The sequence below is a fragment of the Arvicanthis niloticus genome, chromosome 26 (assembly GCF_011762505.2).
Source record: "Arvicanthis niloticus isolate mArvNil1 chromosome 26, mArvNil1.pat.X, whole genome shotgun sequence".
NCBI classification, from domain to species: Eukaryota; Metazoa; Chordata; class Mammalia; order Rodentia; family Muridae; genus Arvicanthis; species Arvicanthis niloticus.
In genome coordinates, this window is record NC_133434.1 from 13,023,744 (window position 1) to 13,049,591 (window position 25,848).

At 49.3% G+C, this 25,848-nt stretch overlaps 2 protein-coding genes across 25 annotated transcripts in view; both read right to left on the reverse strand.

Annotated features, from left to right (window-relative positions):
• The window catches only part of Phldb1 (pleckstrin homology like domain family B member 1), a 47,662-nt gene extending 33,834 nt beyond the window's left edge, over positions 1-13,828 (reverse strand). For 13 of the 24 annotated variants that reach the window (XM_076924917.1, XM_076924914.1, XM_076924912.1 and 10 more), the window contains exons 1-4: positions 13,699-13,828; positions 7,168-7,248; positions 6,037-6,160; positions 5,002-5,172 (exon numbers count right to left, since the gene is read on the reverse strand). In XM_076924917.1, coding sequence (XP_076781032.1) covers positions 5,002-5,172; positions 6,037-6,160; positions 7,168-7,227 — 355 coding nt within the window. In that variant the 5' untranslated portion in view covers positions 7,228-7,248; positions 13,699-13,828. Of the gene's footprint in view, positions 1-258; positions 418-5,001; positions 5,173-5,270; positions 5,454-6,036; positions 6,161-7,167; positions 7,249-13,698 lie in introns of those variants that run through there. The other 11 variants (XM_076924923.1, XM_076924922.1, XM_076924921.1 and 8 more) reach the window with 5 other exon arrangements.
• Positions 13,829-20,493: 6,665 nt separating this feature from the next.
• Positions 20,494-25,848, reverse strand: part of Arcn1 (archain 1 coat protein complex I subunit delta) — a 28,089-nt gene continuing 22,734 nt past the window's right edge. Inside the window, exons 9-10 of the mRNA XM_076924931.1 lie at positions 23,959-24,163; positions 20,494-22,300 (exon numbers count right to left, since the gene is read on the reverse strand). Coding sequence (XP_076781046.1) covers positions 22,211-22,300; positions 23,959-24,163 — 295 coding nt within the window. The 3' untranslated portion in view covers positions 20,494-22,210. The remainder of the gene's footprint in view (positions 22,301-23,958; positions 24,164-25,848) is intronic.

Sequence of the window (25,848 nt, forward strand, 5' to 3'; positions counted from 1 at the left end):
ATACAGAACCCCTCTACAGGCTCCGGAGGCGGGTCCCAAGGAGCAGACTCCCCAGAGATGGGGAAGATGGGGTCTGCACAGCCATTCAGTAACTCAAACCACCACTCACAGACGTTCTGGGCACAGAAACCATCACATTAACAGCCCCAGGCTCCCACTGGGGGTCGAGGACCCCATTCCTCTCATTGCGCCCACCCATCCCAGAACGCCCCTCCCAGCTGGAGCGTCTACGCCCGGTTGCCTGGAGCTGTGGCTGACCTGACTGAGGACTCACCGCTGAACCCGGACCTCCGGACTGTTCGCTCCTACCAGCCCGGGCCCTGCAGGTCGCCCGCCCGCTCAGGGCCTTTGAGGGGGCGGGCCGACCTCCCGCGCCGCCGGCTCCAGGCGCGGTGCGAGCAGCCAGGGAGCGAGCAGCCGCCAATGCCCGGGGAGGGGCGGGCCGGCCACCAGTGGCGGGGGAAGGGAGCCAGAGAGGGAGGGACAAAGGCGAGGAGGAGGGGAAGAGGAAGTGATGGAGGAGAGGAGTGTGGAGCTGGATGGAGAGGGCGGGGTGGGAGGGAGGATGCCACCAGGCGGCGGGATGAAGAACCCGCGCTCGGGGCTGGAGGGATAGTGGGGCAGGCAGGGAGAGGTTCCCAGGGAGATGAAGTTAAAAGTTAAGGTGAGAGGTAAACAGAGGCCAGAAGATGGAGAGCCAGAGGTTGGAGTGATACCAGGTTCTGTCTCACCTAAAGCTCTCCAGAATAGGAAGCCAATGACTGAAGCCCATGGCTAGGGGCCAGTGTCACCTTGGGGCAGTCACACCTTCTGGCCTGGTGGCCTTGGATTCCTATCCACTGAATGAGGAGGATGGCCTCAGTGACAGCAGAGGACATTCTATGACTCCATACATGATGGAGAAACAGTGGGAATCACGATGGGATCCAGTTAGGGTCACTAGGTTCAGCTATGATCCTCAGTCCAACACTGTGACAAGGTCACCCTGGGTTGAGAGCTCAGGCCAAGGCAGTGTTCTGTGCAATGCAAGCAACACAGATCTCAGTTCCTGTCACCACCCTAACTGCCTTTTTTCTTCTGGCCCCCACCCGCCAGAGCTCACCCGCGTTGACCCAGGCTGTATCAGTGTGCTGTTCCTCCAGAGTTGGTCCACAGGTCAGCCCTCCTTTCTCTTAGCCACAATTTCAAGTTGTGATAGCTGCAGCAAAGATCTGTCCCCTATTAAGTCCCTTTCTAGAGCTGGAAAGATGGCTAGGTGACTGAGGGCCGTCTAGAGGATCTGAGTTCAAGTCTCAGTACCCACATGGTCCTTTACTGTCTTTAACTCCAATTCTAGGGGAATCCACCTTCCTCCTCTGGTCACTGTGTGGACACTAGGCACACATGTGGTATACAGACAATTGTAGGCAAAACACCCCACCCATTATATACATACATACAGACAGACAGACAGACAGACATATAAATGCATGCATATATATGCATATATAAAAATAAATTTAAAGACCCTTGCTATCTGAAGCCTCCAAGGTCAAAAAGTCAAGTAACACTGTCAACCAGTCAACCAGACTGGAACATTCTAGCTGAAGCCACAGAGAATTGCTTTTAACCTAGGGACCTGGACCTGGCCTCCAGACCTCACGGATAAACCACACACACTCTCAGACACACTGTATTCTCAGCAGCCCCGGGGGAACAGCCTGACTGTCATCTCCAATACAAACCAACACTGCCCAGTTACAATGACACCACCTCAGCCAGGCGCACACGGATCCAGACAAGCCCCCACGCTCTGTTACACACAGTTATTGTCACATTCTCAAGTCCCCAGCCCTCAGTTCCCTCCTAGTTATATACTTATTTGAACAGAGCTAGTCTTCCAAGCAGCCCCTGGGGGGACTCTGAAATAAAAAGCCAGCTTCCTTAAAGAAATAAGAAGTGATTTTTCCATTCTTATTAGGTCACTGCTTCACCCACTCACTGGCATACTATACACGCCCACGTGCAAACACACACTCACATGTACACAGGAAACCTGTTTCCTTTCTGAAGAAAAAAGGAAGACCCATATAGGGTCAAATGTAAAAGGAGGGGAGGCGTTAAAAAACAAAGACTCCCCAGGAAGAGTGATTCACCAGTCTGGAACCTGTGATGGCCAGCTGGACAGAACCAGGCAGACAGGAGGATGCAGCCAGTAAGGAACAGTGCAGAAGGCAGACACAAGGAAGCTGGGAGCTCCCAGCCTTCACTTCTCTCCTTCCCTTGAGTTTCCCTAGTAAAGATCCTTATCAATCCTAACAGAGAAAGCTTGGAGGCTTCCTGCCCAGTTCACAGAAGAAATAACATAGCCCACGGGGAGAGGGAGAGCCTGGTGTCCTAGATCTCGGGGTGGCAGCTGGCTTCCCAGGGATCCTGGTGATACTGCAGCTCCTTCCCACCAACGGGGGCTTCAGAAGTGAAGGACACTTAGGCAGCCCGTGGTAGGAATTGATGGGGGACCTCCTGTCTAGACAGCCCAGGGCCAGTGCTGTGTGGCTCTCTGGAATCTCTCATCATTAGCCCCTCCCAGATCTTTCATGTGGTTTGGTGCTGCGGTCCCAGGGTGGAGCAGCCTAGACCCTAGATTGAGTTGCAAACCACCCCATTTGTTTCCTTGGTCCCTTCCCCAGCTCCACCCTTTGCTCTGTAGAGAAGAGGGCAGCACGGGATGTGCCAAGATGCCTGGGTACAGGGGTGGCACCCTCACATGTTCAGTTCTCTGGGCTAAAGGTTGGCATCTGTGTTCTGGCCTCCTCTCCCTCCCCTGGCCCAAGCATACTCCTGACTACAAGAGCCTGTCGCTGCCATCTCTACTTGCCATTGAAGAGTGTTGTTCCAAGTTGCCTATGGCTGGGCATAGTGCCCAGAATGGTGCTTTTGAAGCCTGGCCCAGCCAAAGAAGGCTCCTTGTTATTCCCAAGATATCCCTTTACCTCTCAAAGAGGATCCCCGATACAAGGCCAGAGTAGACAATACGACGAGAAAAATGTATGTGTTTGTGCACGTGCATGCTGCACCCAGGGCCTGTGTTGCTTTCCCACTGAGCTACAGTTCCAGCCTTATGTGATCCTTCTGTACACATGGCACACCACGGAGTTCTCATGTACACACAGGAATACACACATAGACATTTTGATGCCATTAGTTCTGAGCTCATCCACCACCCATTTGAATACACAGGTCTGTAAACACAAGGAAAGGCACAAATAAACAGCAAAACACGCAAGCCCAGAGACACAAACATATCTGAAGACAACATAAACACAGTCCAGTCACACAGACACAGAGAGATAGCACATCACCCCCGCACCACCCAGTAACCAAGGAAACACACTCCCAAGAATGTCCGGACTGGGGCCAGGCAGGGCTGGGCTTGGTGCCTCGCTCCAGAGATGAGACAAGGAAACTCTCAGCTCCTAGAACCCAAGGGGGGGTGGGGGCTAGGAAGAACACCCATCCCTTTGTGCCTCCGCCTACCCTGCCAAGCTTCTGAAACAGGCGAGTCCAGACAAGAAGGCTGGGGGGTGGGGGGGGGGGGGATGCCAAAAGGAACTTGGGGTCAGAAGAATGTAGGAGGGTACATACTTGGCAAGATGGGCCACTAGGAAATGTGTAAGTACCCTGCTGTGGCCTCAGACCCTCGATCTTCTCAAAGGATAAATGACCTCACTTTCTAGATCTGGAAAGTGGGGTCACTAGGGCCACAGAAAATGAGTAAGTACCCTGCTGTGGCCTCAGATCCTCGCTCTTCTCAAGAGCTAAATGATGCCCTAGGAAACTGGACCACAGCACTGGTGTGATGCTTCCAGGCTGTTCACTTTCCAGAGAGGGCAAGAGTGCTTTTACACCAGGGAGATGATGGGATCGGGGGCTATGAGGTAGGGGCTGGGAGGTCTTGGAATTTGCCCAGTCTCTTCCTTTGCTGCTCTGTGACACACTGAACCCTGGAGCAGATGTTCTCTCTGACCCTGAAGAGGATTGCCAGGGACCAGACAGCATCCCAGCCAAAGCCCCAATTTGTGGGAACTCCTCTCACTCAGAGTCAGAGACCCTGAGCCCCAGGAGAAGGCGAGTCTGCCCTTGGCTGCTGTAGGACCTACCTCCCTGATACAGAGTATCCGTGCTCTGCCACGCCACAAGAGCACAGGGGAGGAGTGGCTCCTAAGCCAGAGGTGAGGGAGTGACCCCCAAGGAGCTCGAGAGACAGTGGGTGAGTGGGATTTCCTCTGCAATGCAGCTAGAGAGCCAGGCTCAACCCTCTCTCCGATGTGACTTGACTTACAGAATCACATCTGGCCGGAGCCTCTCTTCTCAGTCTGTTAATAAAAAGACCCACAAACTAACTAAGGATGCTCCCTGCCTGTTTCTAAGGTGAATACATCGGGCCAATTCAAAGTACCACTGGGCCAGCCCTTACCTGCCTGGTAACCATGGTAATTAGGGGACTTTACCTACCCCTACCCGGGGCCTCCCTAAGCCTGGTGCCTTAGGAAACAGGAGGATAGCTAAAGTCAAGACCCTAAGCTATAAGCAGCAGGGACAAGCATGCCCTCAGGGGACTTCCTCCTCTAGTTCTCTAAGGCAACTCAATACGACTCCCTGCTGACGTCACAGAAACCTCAGGTCCTTTCTCTCTATTGTTCCATTCTCCCCTCCTACAAACGCTAAAAGCCTTACTAAGTACTAGACCCAGGAACTAAAACCTCTTCTATGTAATTGTGAAGAAAGAGTGTGGGGGTGGGGGTCGGGGAAAGTCTGGGTGCTGGGGGGTAGGGTGGGGTAGGGTTGTATTGAACTTGAGGATAAGCCAACCATCCAACTGACATGGCAACCACCACATTAGGCCTCTCCAGCAACTAACACGCACGAGCTATGAGACAGACAGACAGACAGACAGACAGACACACACACACACACACACACACACACACACCTTGTTGGTGTGGAGGTATCAAACCTTACCCTGAGTGAGCCGGGTGGGCTGCCGAACGGGGAGTCCATCAACAGTGCAGGCATTGCCACAGGGGTACAGGGTGAGAGTGCCCCTCAGATTCTCGATGTAGCAGTGCTCTGGTGCCAGGCCTGGACCCTGCAGTGAGATGTCCCTGGCTGCAGAACCAATCACTGTCCTCCCTGGAGACAGGAGACAAACTGAATCAGAATGATCATCCAGGCAAAGAAGGCAAGGAGATGGTGAGGGGACATTGTGGAAACACATGCCTATCTCTTACTTATGCTGAGACCCTGCCCAGTTCTGGCTACCCCTTGAAGGTCCGAAAGGGGTAGAAACGCCTCTCAAGCAAGCAGCGAAAGCTCTGTGTCTGAGTAGCATCCAGAGAGAGGCCACAGAACTCAAGACACCTTGGCAGCAGAGAGGGGGACCTCTCTCTGTTCCTCCAACTGACTTCCCATATTTCCTTTCTAGCCCCCCATCTTCTTAGAAAGGCCCCTTCTCTCTCCTTCCCCTCCTTCCTCTCTCCTGTCCCCTCTCTCTCTCCAGAGCAGCCTCTTCCCTCCATCCCTCCCTGGTAGAGCCCCTGGGACTGGCATTTGGAGAATGTGGGGAATGCAGTGTCACCCAGGCAACAGGTGCAGCCAGGAAGGGCGAAGGGCAGGCAAAGCCATGCCAGGGCCTCCGGTTAGGATATATGCCCATCTTTTCAAGTTCCACACAGTTCGGTCTCCCATGCCAGCCATCACCCTGGAGCAAGGGGGAGGGGGCTGGCTCTTGATCCCATAGATCCCACTGCTAAGAGCAATGTGCTTTCTTCTTTCCCTCTGCCGGCTCCCTTGGTTCTAAACTGATATTTATTTACTCATTCTAAACTGATCTTTAATCAGTTCATCTGCCAAAGAGGGCAGGCAGTCAGGGAAGGCAAGCAGGAGGCGAGCGTTGCCTGCGGAAGGCAGAAGGGCCCCCACAAGCACAGCCTCCGGGGCAGGAATGCAGGCAGCGGTGAAGGGGGAGGAGCCTTGTCCTGCCAGTCCTTAGCTCACCTTCCTCCAGCGGCAGGAGAGTGATGGCTGTGCTGAGTCTCCCGCTGCCCAGGCTCACTAGATGCGGTTTGTCCGTCTGCACCTTCAGTCCCTGACCCGTCTCAATCAGATCCAACGGCCCCTTCTGCAGGTAATGTGGATGGGCGGTGAGACGGACAGACTCCAGGCCAGCACCCTACTCCCAGTCACACCAACATTTCCTGCAGCCCTTGGCCCTCTCCAAGGCTCTGAGTGAGGGTCTGGAAGACTTAACAATATATATATATATATATATTTTTTTTTTTTTTTTATTTTTTTTTTTTTTTTTTTGTTTTTCGAGACAGGGTTTCTCTGTGTAGCTCTGTGTAGCCCTGGCTGTCCTGGAACTCACTCTGTAGACCAGGCTGGCCTCGAACTCAGAAATCCGCCTGCCTCTGCCTCCCAAGTGTTGGGATTAAAGGCGTGCGCCGCCGCCGCCGCCACCACCACCACCACCACCGCCCGGCCTAGCACAATAATCTTATGTAGCACATTCCTGCACTAGATTCTAATTACGCCTGAATCTGGGCCCCTAGCTCATCTCACTGCAGTTATCTCCAGGCTAAGCTCAAGTGTCCCTTTTGTTTAGACAGAAACAGGAGGGAGTGCCACACCCAGTAAGAGGAGGGCCAGTCTAGCTCCTGGGAGGCTTGTAACGGCTACGCATGTGTCTGTGTCTCCGCCTCCTAAACTGAACTACAAGGGAGCAGCGGGAAGGCATGAACCAGGAGAGTGATCCCGCCAGACAGTCTGTAAACCGATTTCAGACTTTGGCTGAGCTAGTAATGGGCTTGGGACAAGGGATGAGCTACTAGCACACTGCTGCTTTCGTCCTTGGACTTAGACAGCTGATGAGTAAAAGAGCTAAACCCAAGGCTGGAGAGATGACTCGGGGGTGTCAGAGTGTTCTGCTCTTGTGGAGGACCCAGGTTCAATTCCCAGCACCCCCATCAGAAGGCTACATACAACATCCCTATAATTCCAACCCGGGGTTATCTGACTCTGACCTCCTTGGGCACCTGCACTTCACATGTTTAAAATAAAAATAAAACTCAAAAAGGGAAAATATCTGAACCACCCTCACCAGGAGTCCTCTTACTGGGTCCCACTCACCTGCACCACAGCCTGGGGCTTGCATCCAGGGCCTAGCTGGTTCCTATTGAGAGGATCCATGGTCCCAGGGCTCCAGAGCTTCTGGGAACACAATAAAAAGCAGGTAAGTGGGAAGGCCCAGGATGAAGGCAAGAAGTAGGCTTCTGTGGTGACAGCGTTCTCAGGCCAAAGCCAGTGGCAGCCCCAACTATCTCCAGAACACATAGGATGAAGAAAAGGTGGTGGAGAGAAGCTAGGAAGCTTGAGGGAGTGGGGAGCAGAGGTGACATGCCCACCCTCTGATTCAGCACAAGATGCCTGGCCCCGTCCCCCTCCCCCTCCCCACACCCCTAACCATCTGGAGCCTTAAATGGAGCAGGCAGGGCCTAGCAAGAGAAGAAGGAAGCCCCTCCAAGGACACAGATACCCAGAGATCAGCCAGGTGGACCGCAAGGACTGATGGTAACTACAACCCCTCCCCCAACCTTTCCTTTTTCCTCCACTGCCTTTGTCTGTTTCCCCAAGGCTCTCAATAGGATGTTTTCTTAAAGGAGACAGAGTGGGGAAACCCAGGCATTCCTGTCATACCTGTATGTCTCAGCTCCAGTAACTTTTTCTTTCCTTGAAAGCTACCTCACCTAATATAATCAGCCATAAAACCTTAGCGCTTTTGAGTTCTGAACTCTGCGGCTCTTCAGCGGCTTGGTGCTGGAGGAACCAGAAGTAGATTCCTGAGCCCAAACTTGAATCTCTTACCTAGCGGGCATACCTCAATAAATCTGTTAGTCATATTTTTAAAGTGTGTGAAGACCAAGCAGTATACTAGGTCACACTCCATGGGGTACAACTCCCTCTGGAAAAGGCAGCTATTACAAGCGGTGTAACCCCGAAGTCTAAGCCACTGATCAGTATGGTTATCAGCATAGTCATACCCACCCCTCTCGGTTCTTAGGCTTGTGTTTTGGTGTCTGACTTTCGGGTATAAACATGTTACCCACTCATCAGAGTCCCTTCCCACTTCTCTTCCAGCTGTCACACAAGTGACTCTCAAAGGAAGTAGAGTGAGAGCCTGGATTCCAAGGCCTGTCCCCTCCTGAACTCTAGGCCCTCAGCCATGGAGTTACTAAATGTATCTTTCCCACATCCACCCTCTTCCTGGCCTGGCCTTCATCATCTCTGCCACCATTTCCACCCAAGTTGGCAGAAAAGAGACAGGAACAGTGAGTGCGTGGGACTCACTCTAGGACTGGCTGGGAAGAGGGAAAACTCAGGCCACCCACCCTCACTGGTCTTCACTGGCCCATCTCCAAAAGCACTAGCCACAGGAATGTTCTTAGAGACAGAGCTCTCTCTCTCTCTCTCTCTCTCTCTCTCTCTCTCTCTCTCTCTCTCTCTCTCTAAGATTTATTTATTTTTATGTGCTTGGTGTTCCACCTGCATGGTCTATGTGAGGGTATCAGATTCCCTGGAACTGGAGTTGCAGACAGTTGTGAGCTGCCATGTGGGTGCTGGGAATTGAACCCAGGTCTCTTAACTACTGAGCCATCTCTCCAGCCCGGAGGTTTTTCTTCTGCACAGGGAAATGTCTCAGCATTTTTTTTTGGGGAGGGGAGGGTGGGGGGAGGAAAGGCAACAGAGTGGGTTGAAATGGGGGAAGGGGAGTATTATGTAAAAAGTCCAGGAAAGAAAACAAAAACAATAAAGGTTCTTGAGTAGGAAGACAGACTTTAGACTAGGATGCAAGACCCCTAAAATTAACCCTGGCGTCATTAGCTGTACAATGTCATACAATGCATTTTACACACACACACACACACACACACACACACACACACACACACACACACACGTTTCTTTGGGGTTTTGTTTTTGTCTTTTTTAGGCAAGACCTAGTATATCCCAGGCTGGCTATAAAACAAGAAATGAAGGCTGGGTGTGGTGGTACATGCTTTTAGTCTTAGCATGCAGGAGACAGAGGCAGGTGGATCTCTGGAGTCTGAGACCAGCTTGAGCCACACAGCAAATTCCTGGCCAGCTAAAGTTTCATCCCAGGAACTTTTGTATAAGGATGGGGGATGGGAGGTGGTGGTAGTGGAGGAGGAGACCTTGAATTTCTTTCTAATCTTTCTGATATACCTTGGGTGTATGACATCATGCCCTCTTTTATGTGGTGCTAGGGATGGAATCCAGGGCTTGTTTTGTTTTGTTTTGTTGTGTTTTTCGAGACAGGGTTTCTCTGTGTAGTCCTGGCTGTCCTGGAACTCACTCTGTAGATCAGGCTGGCCTCGAACTCAGAAATCCACCTGCCTCTGCCTCCCAAGTGCTGGGATTAAAGGTGTGCGCCACCACCACCCGGCAATCCAGGGCTTTTGTTGTTGCTGTTTTTAGAGACCATTCTACAACCCCAGGATGGAGGTGGTTTTTTGGTTGTTCGTTCATTGAGACAGAGTTTCGGTCTGTAGCTAATGCTGGTCTAGAACTATGCACCCCAGGCTGGTCTAGAACTCCTGTTTTACCCCTCCCGATTGCTGGGCTTCCACAGGTCAAGAAAGCCACCATTCCTGGATTGGACAAGTCATTAAACTTCTCACATTGTCAAATCAATCTTCTATAAAACCATAATAATAATAATTAAAGAAAAATTAGTCAGAACAGGGCTTGTCTAGAACAGTACTTGCCTGGGGCTAGGAGTAGAACAGAAATAGACGGTGAATAGGCACAAGATTTTTGAGCTGTGTGCAACAGAAATGTTCTTTCTGGGGGGCTGTCATGTATGCACATGTGTGTCTAGGACACATGTGCAGAGGTCAGAGGCAGATGTTAGGTGCCCCTACCCGGTTATTCAGTGGGGTTATCTCATTGAATCTGAAGTAGGCAGTTGGCCATCAAACCCAGCAATCCTCCTGCCTCTTTCCCACCCCCAGTTCTGAAATTATAGGCACAGGTGCTAGGGATTCGAACTCAGTTCCTCCTGCTTGAGGAGCATCCATTTTTATCTGCTAAGCCAGCCTGCAACAGGAATGTTCTAAAATTAAGTTTCAATGATAGTTACATAGCTCTGTAAATAGGCTGAAAGTAACTGCATACTTAACTTGGGCTGATTTTATGCTATATAGATTAACCCTTAAGAATCTAAAGAGACTGGAATTTGGAGAAACCACTCTTTGTCGAGAGCACTTGTTGCTCTTTCAAAAGATGGGAATTCTGTTCCCAGCATCCACATGGCGGCTCACAATCATTTGTAGCTCCTGTTTCAGGGATTCTGCACCTTCTTCTGGATTCAGTGGGCTCCAGACACATACAAGGTGCACAAACGTACATGCAAGCAAAACACCGTACACATAAAATACAAATTAAAACAATTTTGAAAAGTTTATCTGAAGATTCAGGTAGGATACACAATCACACTCCATGAGCTACAAGGCAATCTAAAAATAGCAGGTTTGATTAGCTGCGGAAGGCACATGGGTCTCAGTTTCCCTATCTGCTACACTAGAGTGCTTGTCACTGTCACCTGCGAAGCCCTTACTTATTTACAGTGAATAAATTCAAGTGGAATAAAGATTGCAAACGAATTAGGTTAGTGAGGAAATAAGAGTGACTCAAGGAGAGGCTAGAGGGGAATAAGGAGGTGAAACGAGAGGCAGAGATAAGGAAAGAGGTGTAGAGAGAAGATAAGAAACCGCACAGCAATTGGAAGGTGCGAGGCTATGGCCTCAGCTCAGAAACCTAACCCACGGCAGAGGAAAAAGACACCAGACCAACCTGACCTGGGCTCAGACGGTGCTTTGATAGAGGGATCTCACCGTGGCCCAGGTGCCCTCTTCTCTGACCCCAATCCCATGTCCCTTGGAGAAGCAGCGCTGTCCCCTGACACTCTCCACTGGCTGGCACGCTGTGGTCCCACCGAGCTGCTATCCATACCCAGGGCTTTAAATAGCCACTCTGTGCTGCACTTGTGGAGAACTCAGCTATGCCCAGATGCAAAACGAAACAAAAACAAACAAACAAACAACAAACAAACCCAAACCCCTTGTGGTTTGGCTCCCACTGCCGAAGAGTGGGCCTAGCCCTCTCTGCAAGCCACTTGCACCCAAATGCAGACACCCAAGCAGGGGCCTGGTTGTGCCTGTATTATCAATGTAGGGGAAGACGCCCTAGAGTATAAAGACTGGGGACACACACAGGTAACCTGAGCCCCAACCCCAATGTGCCGACAGCCTACAACACCTGTTTCTAGGTCTTAGCACCTGAATAAAAGCGAAGGGAGTCCTGGGAAGAGCCCACCAGCTCTGGTACCAGCAAGCACTGAAGAAAATCCCTAGGATCCAAAGGGGCCCCAAGATCTAAGGTCCAAAGCCAGCCTTGGAGCAAAAAGTCAGGTCCCCCTCCCTCACCTGGGTCTCACGGGGCCAACGCATAGCGGTAGGCCAAGGCCATTCTGGTCACAATCACTTTGTCTTCCCTGCTCACATCTGCCCTCGAGGAAGGGCCACCAGCAGAGGAAGGAGTCAGGACGGGAAGGAAACTGAGGCTGGGCGGGCAGAATGCCCAGGAGAGGCAGGGCGCATGTCCAAAGGCCAGACATGTAGAGAAGAAATTAGAAATAAGAAAAATAGGCAGAGAAAAAAAGAGGGCTTGTAGAAAGGACGAGGCGCAGGGATAATGGTGTGTGAAATCAGGAGGAAATACCGAAAGCTGGCGAGGAGAGCCGGGGTGTGGTGGTACATGCCTGTAAACCCGATTCCCTGGACTCCGGATGTGGCGACAGGATATCAGGCACTGAAGGCCAGCCTCGGCCTAGGCTTCATGAGACCTTGTCTCAAAAAATAACAGCAGTGCTGGGATGAGACAGAGAGACTGTAGGGGAGGCCAGGGGACCCTCAAAAGCGCACGTAGTGGTGATGGGGGGGGGCGGGGTGCTAGGGGCACGACTTGGCATACAGTCCCCAAATAGAAAAGGAAGAACCAGGCGCTTCAGAGCACCTTGGAGTGGGGAACCAGAGGGCAGCTAGGAAAAGAGAAATCCCCAGAAACGGGAGAAGAGAGTCTTGGACAATCCGGGGGCAGAGAAGACAGCTGGGAAGAGCAGTTGGGGTGGAGTATTGATTGGGGAACGACGCTGGAAAGGTGCACTTCTGGGAAACCCGCAGGGTTCGTGGATCTCCGCACACCAGAGGCCTGGCCCTCCCCAGGCCACCGGGTGGGACAAGGCAGCAGTGTTGGGTCGCCTGCTGCGGCTGCCCCGCCCGTCCGGCCCCGGGGACAAGCGGCCTTTCTTCAGCAGGACGGAGAGAAGAAGTCGCTTGTTTGCACGGCAGGGAAAGGGGGCGGCCTCGCAGCTGCAGGAAGGGGGCTGGCATGTGGAGGGAGGTGCGTGCGTGCGGGGAGGTTGCGTGACTGGAGCAGCCTTCCCGGGCGACCCTTCCCAGCTTGTGGAGTGCGTGGTGTGACGCGTACTAAGTGTGTGAAGTCGAGGCACATGTAAAGGATTCACGTGCGCACCGGCGGTGTGACACTGGACCGTCCGTGTGATGTGTCTTGCGGGTGCGCGGAGGTGAGGCGTGGGATGCTGTGCGTGGGAGCTGCGCGGACGCCAGTGTGAGTGGCCAGTTCTGTTTGTGTGACTGCTGTGGGGGTGAGCCCGAAGTGCGATGAGTCAGTCTCCGGGAGTCTCCAGGACCGCTGAGCTAACGGGCCCAGAATGCAGCCCCACCCCGGCTCACTGGGTCCCCCGCCGGGCCGCGCGGTCGCGGGCCAAGTCCCCGCTGCGCTGGCCTGGGCGGAAGCGTCCGCGGCGCCTGGGCAACCCTGCGCCCCACGGCCCCACCCAGCCGCCTGCCCGCGCTTCCCCATCCCGGGGGAGCCGGATGACGGGGCTCGGCCTCTGTTGGGGAACTCCGCGCTGTATTTGGATCCAGACCGCGGAGGCGGAGCGAGAGTCTACGGCTCAGTCATCCCAGGTCGCCGGGGACCCTCAAGGATAACGGGGGTCCTGGAAGAGTGCCCAGGAGACCCTAGACGTGGAAACCCCAGGATCCCTCCCTGACTCCTACGCCTCAGAGTTGGACTCCACTTCTTGTTGAGTCCAGCCAGACATCTGGAACTAGAACGAGAGCGGAGACGCCTAGGGGATCCCCCTTCTTGTGGTCCTGCTGATGTGGAGAGGGACCATGCGAGATGCTGTAGACAAGATCCCGCGCGCGTACCCAACCCGAGACTGCGAGTATGGGATACTGGCCGTCGGGGTCCCCACAAGAGAATCGAGATCCCCCAAGTTTGGGGGGGGGTCCTTCCGCATTAATACCAGGGCCCCCTCTGGCGGTGGCGCTGGCAACGACTCAGGAGGGCAAAAGCAAGCAGTTTGCCGAGGACGGCCCACAAAGCCCCTTCCGCCAACGCTCTCACCTGGCATGGCCCCCTTTTTCCGCACCTTTCTACCCAGCTCTCTGGGCCAGACTGGTCTCGTCTGGTCCCGGGGACTTTCCCTTCTGTAGACCCAGGCAAACGGCGAATGGAACCCCCGAGGCATAGTGGGAGAGGCACGCTTACCTTGTGGGGAGTTGGGGGGACACCGGCCCCTTTGCCCAAGCGGGCCGCGGCGGCCTCAGGCTGGCGGGGACACTGTTGCTTTTCCCCTGCAGCCAGCTGAGTAGGAGGAGAGGGAGACTGTCCCGCCCCCCTTCCCTGAGTCCCCGCCCCCATCCCGTCCTGTCCGCCTGGCCAGCTAGAGAAGACGCCCTTGTGGTGCTGGAGCCCAAGGCCCCCACCCAGCCTTTCCCACAGCAGCACCTCCCCCGCTTGCACAGCGCCCGCTTTGTTCATCTGTACAGCTGGGCTTTCCACCACCACCACCACGGCCACCGTGCATGCTCTCCTGCCCTCCCCTTCCGACCCGCCTAGACCACCCTCCACTCTGGGCCTCGAAACACTTTATTTACCTCCGCCTACCCAAGAATCTTGAGTCTTTCACTGACTCTCAATGAGCCCCAGCAATATTCCTACCACAGATGTTCAACTTTCCTTTCCGAACATCTACTGAAGGCGCCCAGGTCAATCCCTACCCTTCCCTATGCCAAGCCCCACCATAGAGACCTGTCAGTCGCATTAATAATACACACCAGGCTTCAGAAATTAACGTGAAAGTCTGTTAAAAGTGTGCTGTAAGTCAGATGGTGGTGGCCTTTGTCCCAGCACTCGGGAGGCAGAGGCAGGTGGATCTCTGTCAGTTCGAGACCAGGCTGGTCTCGGAATAAGTTCAAGGACACCAGGGCTACACAGAGAAACTCTGTCTCGGAAAAACAAAAATAAACCAAAAAGTGTGGTGCAAACCACAGGACCCAGGAAGGCTGAATGGAGCTCGCCCCTTGGCCTCCGTCCATTTGCCTCCAATACAGACTTGGTGGGTTACGGCTGGAGCTGAGGGCAGGGTAGAAAGACACCAGGTTGACTGAAGAATGAGAGTTTGAGGAAGAAGAAAAGAGTGGGGGACGGTTTAGAAACCCAGCCTGGCGAAGTCATTCAGCAATTCAACCCCCACCCCGAAATCCAAGCTGACAGTGGAGCCGCACCTTGCAAAGCCTGCTCTTGCCCCAGGAGACGGCCAGGAGGCCTCTCATGGGAGTTGAGCTTGACTAGACTGGGCCTCTTTAACTTACACTAAAGGACTGGCAGACGCTCTTCCTCAGTGAAGGGAAGGGAAGAGCAGGAAGCCCCCCAAGTCTGGCCTAAATTCCAGATGGGATGTATTGGAAAAAAAAATTTTAAATGAAAGTCCTCTTTGGAATGGACAAGCCCTGCTCTGTTCCAGTGGCTTTTGTGCTGTGCCCTCTCTCACTCTCTTTCCCGGGAATGGCCACTGCAGGAATTTGGTCACTCATTGACAGAACTAGCATTAGTAGGGGCCACCCATAGCTGGCAGTTAAACCGGAGACAGCCGAGCAGGGGACAAGAGGAAGGAGGAGAAAGGGTCCCACCTGCCACCTCTAGCCAGTAGAGGTGAGACATACACTGTTGTCACCGGGAAGCCCAACGATTTATGCAGCCTCGTTCTACCTCTCTTCCTATCATTTGAAGCTCAAGGAACAATTTCCACTCTGGACAGCCTTCCCGAGGCACGTATCATTCATGACAAAAAATTTTCATGCTGTTCTAGTGTGTTTTTGAGCAAAAAGAGAAAACAAAACCAAACTATCTTGTTCGGTATTGTGAAGACCTAGCATTTGGAGAGGGGGCTCAAACTCTTCCATCTTTTTCTTAACCTCCAGCTGCTGTCAGGAGGACTGTCAAACAATAATTAACCCTGCCAGAGGCAGATGATGCTGAGGCAGGTTTTTTGTTTTTTTCTTTTTTTGTTTTTTGTTTTTTTTTTTAAAGCACTTAATTTTTTCTCAGTGTCTCAGTGTCCAGCTGACCCTACGACGCTTGTCCTATCTCCTGCTGTGTCCAGCCTCTGTGTTCCCACAGTTAGAGCACTCAGGGGACTAAAAGACCTCCTGCCCCCACCCCTCCACCCTCACCCCACTGCACATCTGGAGCCCATCAAGAAGCTCAGTGCTCTCTCACAGTTATGCAAGAGGTTGAGCAGCTGGGAGCGCAGCTCAGGGCTGAAAAGGGGGAGGGAGAGAAGAAAACAGAGGACAGCTTTCCAAGCATGCTTCAGACTTTCCGAAATGGAAGCAGGGGGAGAGGGCAAAGGCTGGGTGTGGAAGGAAGGGTGAGTTCTTCAAAGCCTTCTGCACTTAGCTGTGGCTGTCAAGAGTGGCTTTCCACACTCCTCCTGTCTTTGCCTTGGCACATTTCCCATTCTGTCTTTCGTCTCAATTGTGCTCCCACTGGCTCCAGAAGAGGGCGAATGTTACTCATTTGGCCAACAGCCTCTGTCGTCTACTCCCTCTCCCAGAAAGGACCCTCTTGTTGTGTAATAGTTTCCTCAAGAAACTATTCCTTCCTGCAGGGAAGTTCCTTAAGGAAGGGAAACAAGTCAAGTCAAGGAAGTCCCTGAAACTGACCAGATTCTCTAGGTCCCTCCCTGCCTCAGTAAGGAATAAAAGGGAAGAGTGCTTCTCAGACAAGCTGAGCTTCCAATAAAATAGACCACAGCAGCTGCCTGGAAGAGGTTTAAACCATCTGAATCTTTTGGAAAAGCCACTCTCCAGGTTGAGCAGCCTTGCAGGCTCTGTGTTATGCTCCAAGTTCCCAGCTCTGTGAGCTCTCATGCTGGGGTGGGCTTGTGATAAATCTTTGAGTCATTTCTACTCCTGTAAGTAACCTATCACCCATAAGTAACTACAATAAAAATAAAGCAACCCCAGTATAACTCATTGGTTTACTAAGCTGGACTTTGGTGGTGTGGTGGTTTGCCCAGAGAGAGGCACTATTAGGAGGCGTGGCCTTGTTGGAGTGGGTGTGGCCTTGTTGAAAGTGTGTCACTATGGGGGTGGACTTAGAGAACCTCCTCCTAGCAGCCTGGAAGTCAGTCATGTCCTGACTGCCTTCGGATCGAGATGTGTAATTCTTGGCTCCTTCTCCAGCACCATGTCTGCCTGGATGCTTTCTGCTATCATAATGGACCAAACCTCTGAACCTGTGAGCCAGCTCCAGTTAAATGTCCCTTGTAAGAGTTGCTTGGAGAAGAGAGACATCGACAGCAACTGCTGGACGCTGAGTGCCTGAGTGACTATGTGAACGCAGACCATGGCCTGTACTTCAACCACTACAGGTCAGTGGAGCCCCCATCTGAGAAGTTCTGGGAACAGCGCCAAGCAGAGATGAAGCACTTGTATGGGAACAGTGCTCCCAAGATCCTGGCCATGGAGGCTGCTGTGCAGCGGAGCTTTGACAAGCACTGTGACAGAAAGCAGCCGAAGTACTGGCCTGTCATTCCCCTGAAGTTCTGAGACCTGGGCACTGGGACCCTAGGCAATGCCTCACAGTTCCTAGCCTCTCCCTCTTCTTCTCTTCTGGACATTTTTCAGAGAAAGAGGCCTGTGTACCGACATGGTGGATACAGTCTGTTAGCCACTTATAATTCTGTCAGCAGGAGGTATACTGTTGCCACCACAAGGAGTGTTCCCTGGCAAAGTGATAATTGTATGTATTGGACTGGCTCTCGGTTTTCTCTGTAACAGTCCAGTTTATTGAAATTATTGCCTAGAGATACTGCCTATTGTTTTGCATGTTTAATTTCCTCCTTTAAACCATCTGGGATGTCATAAAAGCCTTAAGCCACATGTCATTTATACATTTTTTTAGACCAGTTTTCATACAGCACATGCTAGCTACAAACTCTTAAATCTTCCTGCTTCCGCCTCCCAAATGCTAGCTTACAGGTTTGCACTGCCCACACTGGGCTTCTGTCCACATATTTTCTCAGACTGTAGCTCTTTGGATCCCTCTGAAAACGATGCAAGTGAGCCATAAGACAAGTGGCACTTGTTACTCAGCTAGGTGTCAGCCCACATGCTCTATAAAAGGCCTGAGAGTAAATACTCTGGGCTTGACAGGCTATGTTGTCTGTGTCATAACTGACTGACCCTGTTTTCATAGCATAAAAACAAGTCATAGCTACTAAATAAACAAATGATGTGACTGTTTCAATAAAACTTTATTTGTAAAAAAGAAAAAAAGTTGGTCATGGTGTCTCTTCACAACAACGGAAACCCTAAGACAGGTGGTATCTTTACTTTGGTCTGTTGTGGGTTCCCTTTATGGAGTAAGTAGACCTGTGTGTTGGGTCTCCCTAAGAAAAGTTGTGTCATCCATCTCTGTGACCCCTTTGGGTCTTAAATACCACCACTGGTGAAGGTGTTGTGTAGGTGTTGTGTAGGTATAGTGGCATCATTGGTGCCAGGTACCACCTCATTCCATCCAATTTGGTAAAGAGTGCTTAAACTTTAACAGTGGTAAGCCATGATTTTATCAGTTGGTCTTACAAAATTCACACAGTCCACACTTGTATGCAAATCTAATGCAATCAAGCGGGATGGGAAACTTGGGCCAGGACTGAAGAAAGGTCTCGCCACCTCCCTGGCTCAGGACCTGCCTGTGAGCAAAGAACAGGCCCTGAGGATGGAGAGCACAGCACATATGTCCAGCGCGTGCCGTTTGGTGTACAGCGTGTTGAATGCGACCCCCAGCACTGCATACACTTTTATTGGGGAGATAAAATCAGTTGCTTCTCTCGTTGCCTTGAATTCGCAGGGCCACTCTTTCAAATAGTTCCTGATCTGGTTTGTTTATAAACCTGATCAAATGGGACACACAGGTGTTTCCCAGAACTGAATTAGGATGTTTAAGAGCTAGGAGGAGTTTTCAACTATTTGACATTTTAACACTACTTGTAGCCGGTGTGGGCTACACTACTTGTAGGCGGTGGTGGCGCATGCCTTTAATCCCAGCACTTGGGAGGCAGAGGCAGGTGGATTTCTGAGTTTGAGGCCAGCCTGGTCTACAGAGTGAGTTCCAGGACAGCCAGGGCTACACAGAGAAACCCTGTCTCAAAAAACCAAAAAAAAAAACAAAACAAAAAACAAACCACTACTTGTAGTCTATCAAGATGGAACTCAAGAATCATGTAAATGAGTTAAAAGGGTGTACTGGGGGGGGGGGGGGCTGGAGAGTTGGCTCAGTGATCGAGAGCACCTGCTGATCCTCTGGAGAACCTGGCTTTGATTCCCAGCACCCACATGTGGTTCACAATGGTCTCCAATTCTGAGTCTCAAGGAATACAATGCCCTCCTCTGGCCTCTGCTGGTACCAGGACTCAAGTGGTACAGATATACATGTAGGCAAAACACTCATACACATAAAATAATTTTTAAAATGAAAAAAGTATAAGACAATAAAAATTTAGTTTTTTTTTTTTTTTTTTTTGAGACAGGGTTTCTTTGCATAGCCCTGGATGTCCTCTTTGTAATCTGACTAGCCTTTAAACCCACAGAGATCTGCCTGCCTCTGCCTCTGGGATTAGAAGCATGTGCCACCAAACTTGGTGGCAATAAAAATTATTTTAAAACCAAACCAAAGCAAACCAACCAGCCAACCACCACCACCACAACAACCAACCAAATGGGGCTGGAGAGATGGCTTAGTAAACCGCTTGGCAGGACTAGAATTTAGTTCATCCACACCGAGTCACTGACTACCGCTATGACCCCAGGGCCAGGGAGGCTAATGCCTCTGTCCTGTCAGCATCTGCATTCACGTGGACTTACTTACACTCAGGCAATCAGACACAAACACATTAAAAATACTAAAACATTAAAAATCCAGCAAGACAAAAAAAAAAAAAGAGAAAATGGTAATTCTGAGTAAGTTTATGGTTTTGTTGGGTCACACTGCCATGTGACTACTTAGCCCTGCCCAATGAGTAACAAAGTAAAAGACCTTTCCTTTTTGGCAGCAGACTGGATGAGAAGTCTCTGCTTCTAAAACCGCAAGGCACCCTGACTTCTGTTTATGGACAGGAAAAGCCTAGTTGGGCAAGGTGGCCTCGATTTTATAAAGGCCTGCTTTGTGTCAGTCACAAACTCCCTGGGACAAAATGAGGCAGTGTTAAGAGATTTGTCCTACCATCGGATAACAGCAACACACAGCCACCAACCATTTGTGGATTTTCTACCCATTGTGTTGAAAAAGCACATGAGCTGCAAGTATGTTTTACAAAAGGATGCAGGAAAAGGAGGGAGACAGTTTTGTAGTAAGGGGTCACTCCTAAGGTTTTGCTTCTAAGAAGCCTACAAGGTAAGAAACATACTCCTCATTCTTCCATTTTTTTTTTTTTTTTTTTTTTTGGTTTTTTGAGACAGGGTTTCTCTGTGTAGCCCTGGCTGTCCTGGAACTCACTCTGTAGACCAGGCTGGCCTCAAACTCAGAAATCCGCCTGCCTCTGCCTCCCAAGTGCTGAGACCAAAGGCAAGTACTACCACGTTTGACAAGGAACCATTTGAGGGAATAAGCAAGTTTCTAAAGCGTCCCCCATACTGTCCTGGTTCAGTTACTCATCACTGACAAAGGGAAGGCTCCAGGATACTGCAGAATGCTATCCTTTAAAAAAAATAATTCATTTGACTGACTCTAAACTGCTGACAAATGGAAGACTCCAGACCCAGCAAAAGCTCTAAGAAGCCTTAATCCTATTAAAAACTATGCTGTCAAGATTTAGTATATGTACTCAAATACATACAACAGGGACACAATACCTGGGAAATGGAGACAAGGCAATGAATACACTTGGATAGATTATTTTCTTTAAAAAAACAATGCATCATTAATCTTTAATTTTAGATCCTATTACAGTATCATGAATCACCAAGCAGTTCTCAAAGTTAGAGTCCAGTAAACATCTCATTTTATAATACTCTTTTATTTGATTAAAGAATTTGCCTCCGTTGTGTACACTGGAATGTTATATTCCCTATGTATTTTACAGGGTTACAAAATGTCTCTCATTTTAAATATTACCCCAAAAGTAATTTCAGAAAAAAAGTCTTTGTGAAATTAAACTTGACTTTAAAAATCATAGGGACGAACAACTCTGAAATACAGCTGGATTAATAAGATTTCTTGTCTACTTTACTACATGACAGACTTCTTATCCCAGTCCCCTTCCTCAGAAAACCTCATGTGAAAACCACGCTAGAGATAAGGATTCTTCCCTGATGCAGCTTGGGGGAAGGGAAAGGCTAGAAATTTCTTTGGCAAGCCATCCCAGCCATGGCCTTCTGTGTGCCTGCTCTGCTTCACAGGTAGTATACTCTTGCCAGGGAAGGCCAGGTGTTCAGAGTGAGAGCTCTGCTCTGCAGTCACCTGAGAGAGTGGAGGTCACCTACTGTCATTTACTGCTTCCCACTGCAACTGCCTGTAGCCTTGCAGTATCTGATCACCCACCCCATCAGTGCAATGCTTGGCAGGACTGGCTGATTCAGCCTCCACTGAAAAGGTAATGGATCAAAATGAGCTGAGAAACTCCTACCATTATTACACGATGACACCAAAAAGGCTGAGGAAGGGAAAAAGGTTTTCAGAAACAAGGACAGAGAGGCAGGTAGAAAATGTCAGGTTAGATGGGGTCTATGTAAGTAACCCCTCATACATACCAATATAATCACACGCCTCTCAAGATGCTAGCACTCCAATGGTGAACATGGGGTCTCTTCAGTGGTTGAGGCTAATGAGAGAGGGTACAGACTCACTAGACTGTCCTGCTGGAGAGACTGATGAAGGGACGAGCATCTGGGAAGGGGGAGGAGGTGGACACGAGGACTCAAAGAGGGCTACGACACTTTTGAGTGACAATGCTTCAGCTCAACTGTCCCACAGCATGTGGAACTTTAAGTTTGGGTAGCATTAGCAGCGGACATGATTACATGTGAAAATGGATGTAGCCATCTTACCAGGCACCTTGAAAAGATGTGCACATATAAAAGCTGCTTCTCAGGCACTGCCTGCAACTGGCAGGGCAGGGCTCACAGGGAACAATGTCATAAAGAAATGGAGCAGTAGATGGATACAGGAGAGAAAATAAAACAATCTTGTATTTCAACTTTTAGACTCCTCGTTCCTTAAGCAGTTCACTGCACTTCTGAACGACAAGAATGGGTTAACCTTGTTCTCAGAGTGCTAAACACAATTACCTACACACAGATGACTAGGGTGTAAGTGTACTGAAAGAAAACAGAAAGGAAAGACTCAAATCTATAGAGAAAACTTTTAAAAACAAAGTATGAAATATACCTATATTTAGGGCTTAAAATAAAGGGAGACTTGGGTGAAGGCAGAAGAGCTATTTACTGGGCATTCCCTGGAGAGCTGGCTTCCTGCTGGCCAAAGAAATCAGCAGCCTTTCCCTTTATGTCAGTGTCATTTCTTTGTCAAAAATGTCTCTGTGACACCGCAACATGGTGAGTTGAGGGTCCTTGCGCGCAGAGAACGTGCACTGTAGCAGAAAAAGGGGGGAGGGGGGGTCTCCAATGGCTTGTAAATTTGGAAAAACTCTTCAGCCACTTTCGGCTTCTTCTTTATTACTCTGAAATCCTTCCTTTTCAGCTTTCCCTTCTTGGTATTACAGGATTTCATATTTGTCCACTAAGAAAGTGGTCTCTGTGGAAAACCTGACAGGGCTGTTTCCATCTACCTGGGTCACTTTGGTAACCTAGGAAAACAGAGAGGGAAGGGGGAGAGGAAAAAGAATGGTGAGTCTCTGAAATGTTAACTAAATTTTCATTTTATCACAGCACTAAAAGCACCTTGGAAATACCAAAAAGTACTCAGAGCTCGTACTCGTTACTTGTGGCACCATCTAATCTGTCCTCTAGAGAAAAATGACTACTACAGTAAAAGCCAGAATGAGTGTCGAGGCTCAGTCTGCCATATAAAACCCAGGAAAGCCAGACATTCTATAAGGACGATCAATTAACATTCTGATCCTAAATAAGCCTGCTACCTCTCCTGCATTACTTACTAAATCCATCTCAGTCTCTTGTGTCCAAAGCCAGACTATGTTGCAAGATCTTCTTTTTCTACACTTACTTTATGTGTATGGGTGTTTGTGCATCATTTTGTGTCTAGTGACAGCAAAGCCAAGAGTAGGCATTGGATCAGCTGGGACTGGAGACACAGACATAGGAGTCAGAGTTGTCATGTAAGTAAAACCTGGGACCTCTGGAAGAGCAGCCAGTGCTCTTAACTACTGAGTCACCTCTCCAGCCCCAGAATTAATGTTTTCTTCTTCTTTTTGTTTGTTTGCTTTTGTTTTTAGAGACAGGGTTTCTCCATGTAGCTCTGGCTGTCCTGGAACTTGCTCTGGATGTAGACCAGGCTGGCCTCACACTCATAGATACAGGCCTGCCTCTGCCTCCCAAGTGCTGGGATTAAAGGTGTGAGCCACTATGCAAGGCTCAGACTCACACATTTTAACACTCAGGGCTTAGGTAGGCTAACCAAGCACTAGTCACTGATCCTTGGTCCCAGTTTTATGCAGTCATTTTGCTTCTAAAAAAACAAATTGGAGGCCAAGAATATATAACCAATGGTAAAGCATTTGCCTAGCATGCTGAGGCTCTGGGCTGGATTTTCAGCACTATTAAATACATAAGGTATTTTGATTTCCTGGGTAAAAGGTAAAGCAACAGCAAGGCAATGAATATGCAAAAAGACTTTATGATAACTGAAGTTATAACAAATTTAATGTATATGAACCATGTACAATCAGTAAGTACTCTTACATGAAATATTTTATTATTTTTCAACTTTATCTAGGAAAGAAACCTGAGAGCAGTAGGGTGGCTCTGCTGCTGAGAAGGAAAGAACTGACTCCATTAGCCTGTCCTCTGACCTCCACAAATGAGCTGGCACTCACATGGTCCTACATATACACACAAAATACATTGTTTTCTTTTTAGATTTATTTTATTCTATGTGTGTGTAGTTTTTGCCTGGTGCCTGCAGAGGTCAGAAGAGGGCATTGGATCCACTGGAAGTGGAGTTCTGGATGGCTGTAAATAACTATGTTGGTGCTGGGAACCAAGGCCAGGTTCTCTGCAAGAAGGGCAAGTGCTCTTTATCTGCTGAGTTCTCTGGCTCCTACAAACAGAAGGCAGACCTCTATGAGCTGAAGGGACACCTGGTCTACATAGCAAGTTCTAGGCCAGCCAGGGCTACATAAGCAGACCCTGTTATAAAAGGGGGAAAGGAAGTATGATGTTGAGTCAGAGCTGTAGTCTGCAGAAGACTTCAGCTGTGATTTTTGCCTTGACATGAAACCGTGCAGCCTATCAGACACTTGTCTTGCCTTCTGTTACAACAGAGTACCTGTATGTTGCAGTAATTCTTTTTGGAGATGAAAGAAACTTGAACAGGGAAGAAGTCATTGGGCTGCCCAGGAATGCTGAACTCCAGGCTGCCACTCTTATTTTTGGCATCAATCACTGGCAGGCACCACTCCAAGGTATTTCTCCGACTGTCATGTCGATATTCCCCATCGATCTCGCCGATCACAGGCGCACCAACACCCGATCTGTCACAAGAAACATCTCGTCAGTGTAGTAGATGTCTAGAGCTCAGAGAACTCCAACAAGGAAAACCAACCTCAAATTTGATTACATATTTCAAATTCTGCCTCAAATTCTCTAAAAATTAGGCTGCTTGGTAACTTCAAGGATCACAGTTGTAAAACCTTGGCTAAGGACATCAATCACTTAACTCCCTTTGTAGAGAAAGACAAATAGAACAACAGGCATTTAGGATACAGCTCTGGGGGCTGACTAGACCTAGGAGCTAACAGGGAACCAAGATGGCGGATGTCTATAAAAATATTTTCATTGTAAAAAAAAAAATCATTAATGGTTTGGTAGCCTGTTAAGGACATTTTTAAGATTTTACATTTATTGGTGTTTTGACTGTGTATGTCATTATGAGGGTGTCGTATCCCTTGAAACAGGAGTTACAAACAGTTGTGAGCTGCTATATGGGTGCTGAGCACTGAACCTGGTCCTTTGGAAGAGTGGCCAGTTCTCTTAACCACTAAGCCATCTCTCCAGCCCGTTAAGGACTTTTTAACCATGAAATTCTTTAATAAATAACGATGAGAAATATAGCAGTTTGGTAGCAGAAGACTTTTTTTTTTTTTTAAAGATTTATTTATTTTATGTATATGAGTACACTGTCACTGTCTTCACACACACCAGAAGAGGGCATCAGATCCCATTATAGATGGTTGTGAGCCACCATATGGTTGCTGGGAATTGAACTCAGGACCTCTGGAAGAGCAGTCAGTGTTCTTTACTGCTGAGCCATCTCTCCAGCCCCAGCAGAAGACTTTATACACCAAAAATAGAGGTAAACTCAGATCTTTGAGAAGATTTGTTACCAAAATGTTTCAAACCTTACTGAAGCCAATGCTAGTGAGTTGATCTGATTATAATTTAGTGGATTTATTTGGTAAAGGAAAAGTGAAACCATGACTACAAGGTGTGGGTAAAATAGACTAGAAAAAGAGATACAAGGTTGTCTCTGTCACAGAAGAATCAGGGCTAGTTAGGATGTACTTTGCACTCCCACAAATGGCTGACAGGCAGTGTCACCTACTCCCACAGATTCTAAATTTACGCTCTGTTAGTTCACCACGACACTCAATGCTTACATTAGGGGCAGGGTGAATGAGGAAAACAAAGACTTAAAAGGTGGCAAAAGATTTAACTCTTTCCTATCAATTTTACAGTGTTTGCTCCTTCTCTGTGCCCAGTTCTGACTGACTTCTAATCTGCTCTAGACACTGGGGTAAAATGTTTTCAAAGATCTCTTCAGGCCACTGTAAAGTTAACGAAGACACAGGAAACCACCAAAGCCATAATTATAGAATAGACAGACAGACCTAAAAACTGTGGCATTCTAAAAATAGTCTAGTAAAATAAATCTCAACAGAGTCCACCTATCAGCAGTGCCCAAGTCCTGCCACTCTTCGAGGCAGCTATGTATTGTTCTGAAGAGACAACTGACTTGTGAAGACAGTCACAGTATTATTTTACTTTTTTCAAATTAGGGTCTTTTTGAATAACATAGGCTTGAAATCACAACTCTCTTGCCTCTCAAGGGCTGGAACTATAGGTGTGCTGGTTAATCCTATTAATGGAAATATTGGCATGGTGGTTTGAATAAAAAAATGGCCCCTTTAGCCCCACAGGGAGAGTGGCACTATTATGA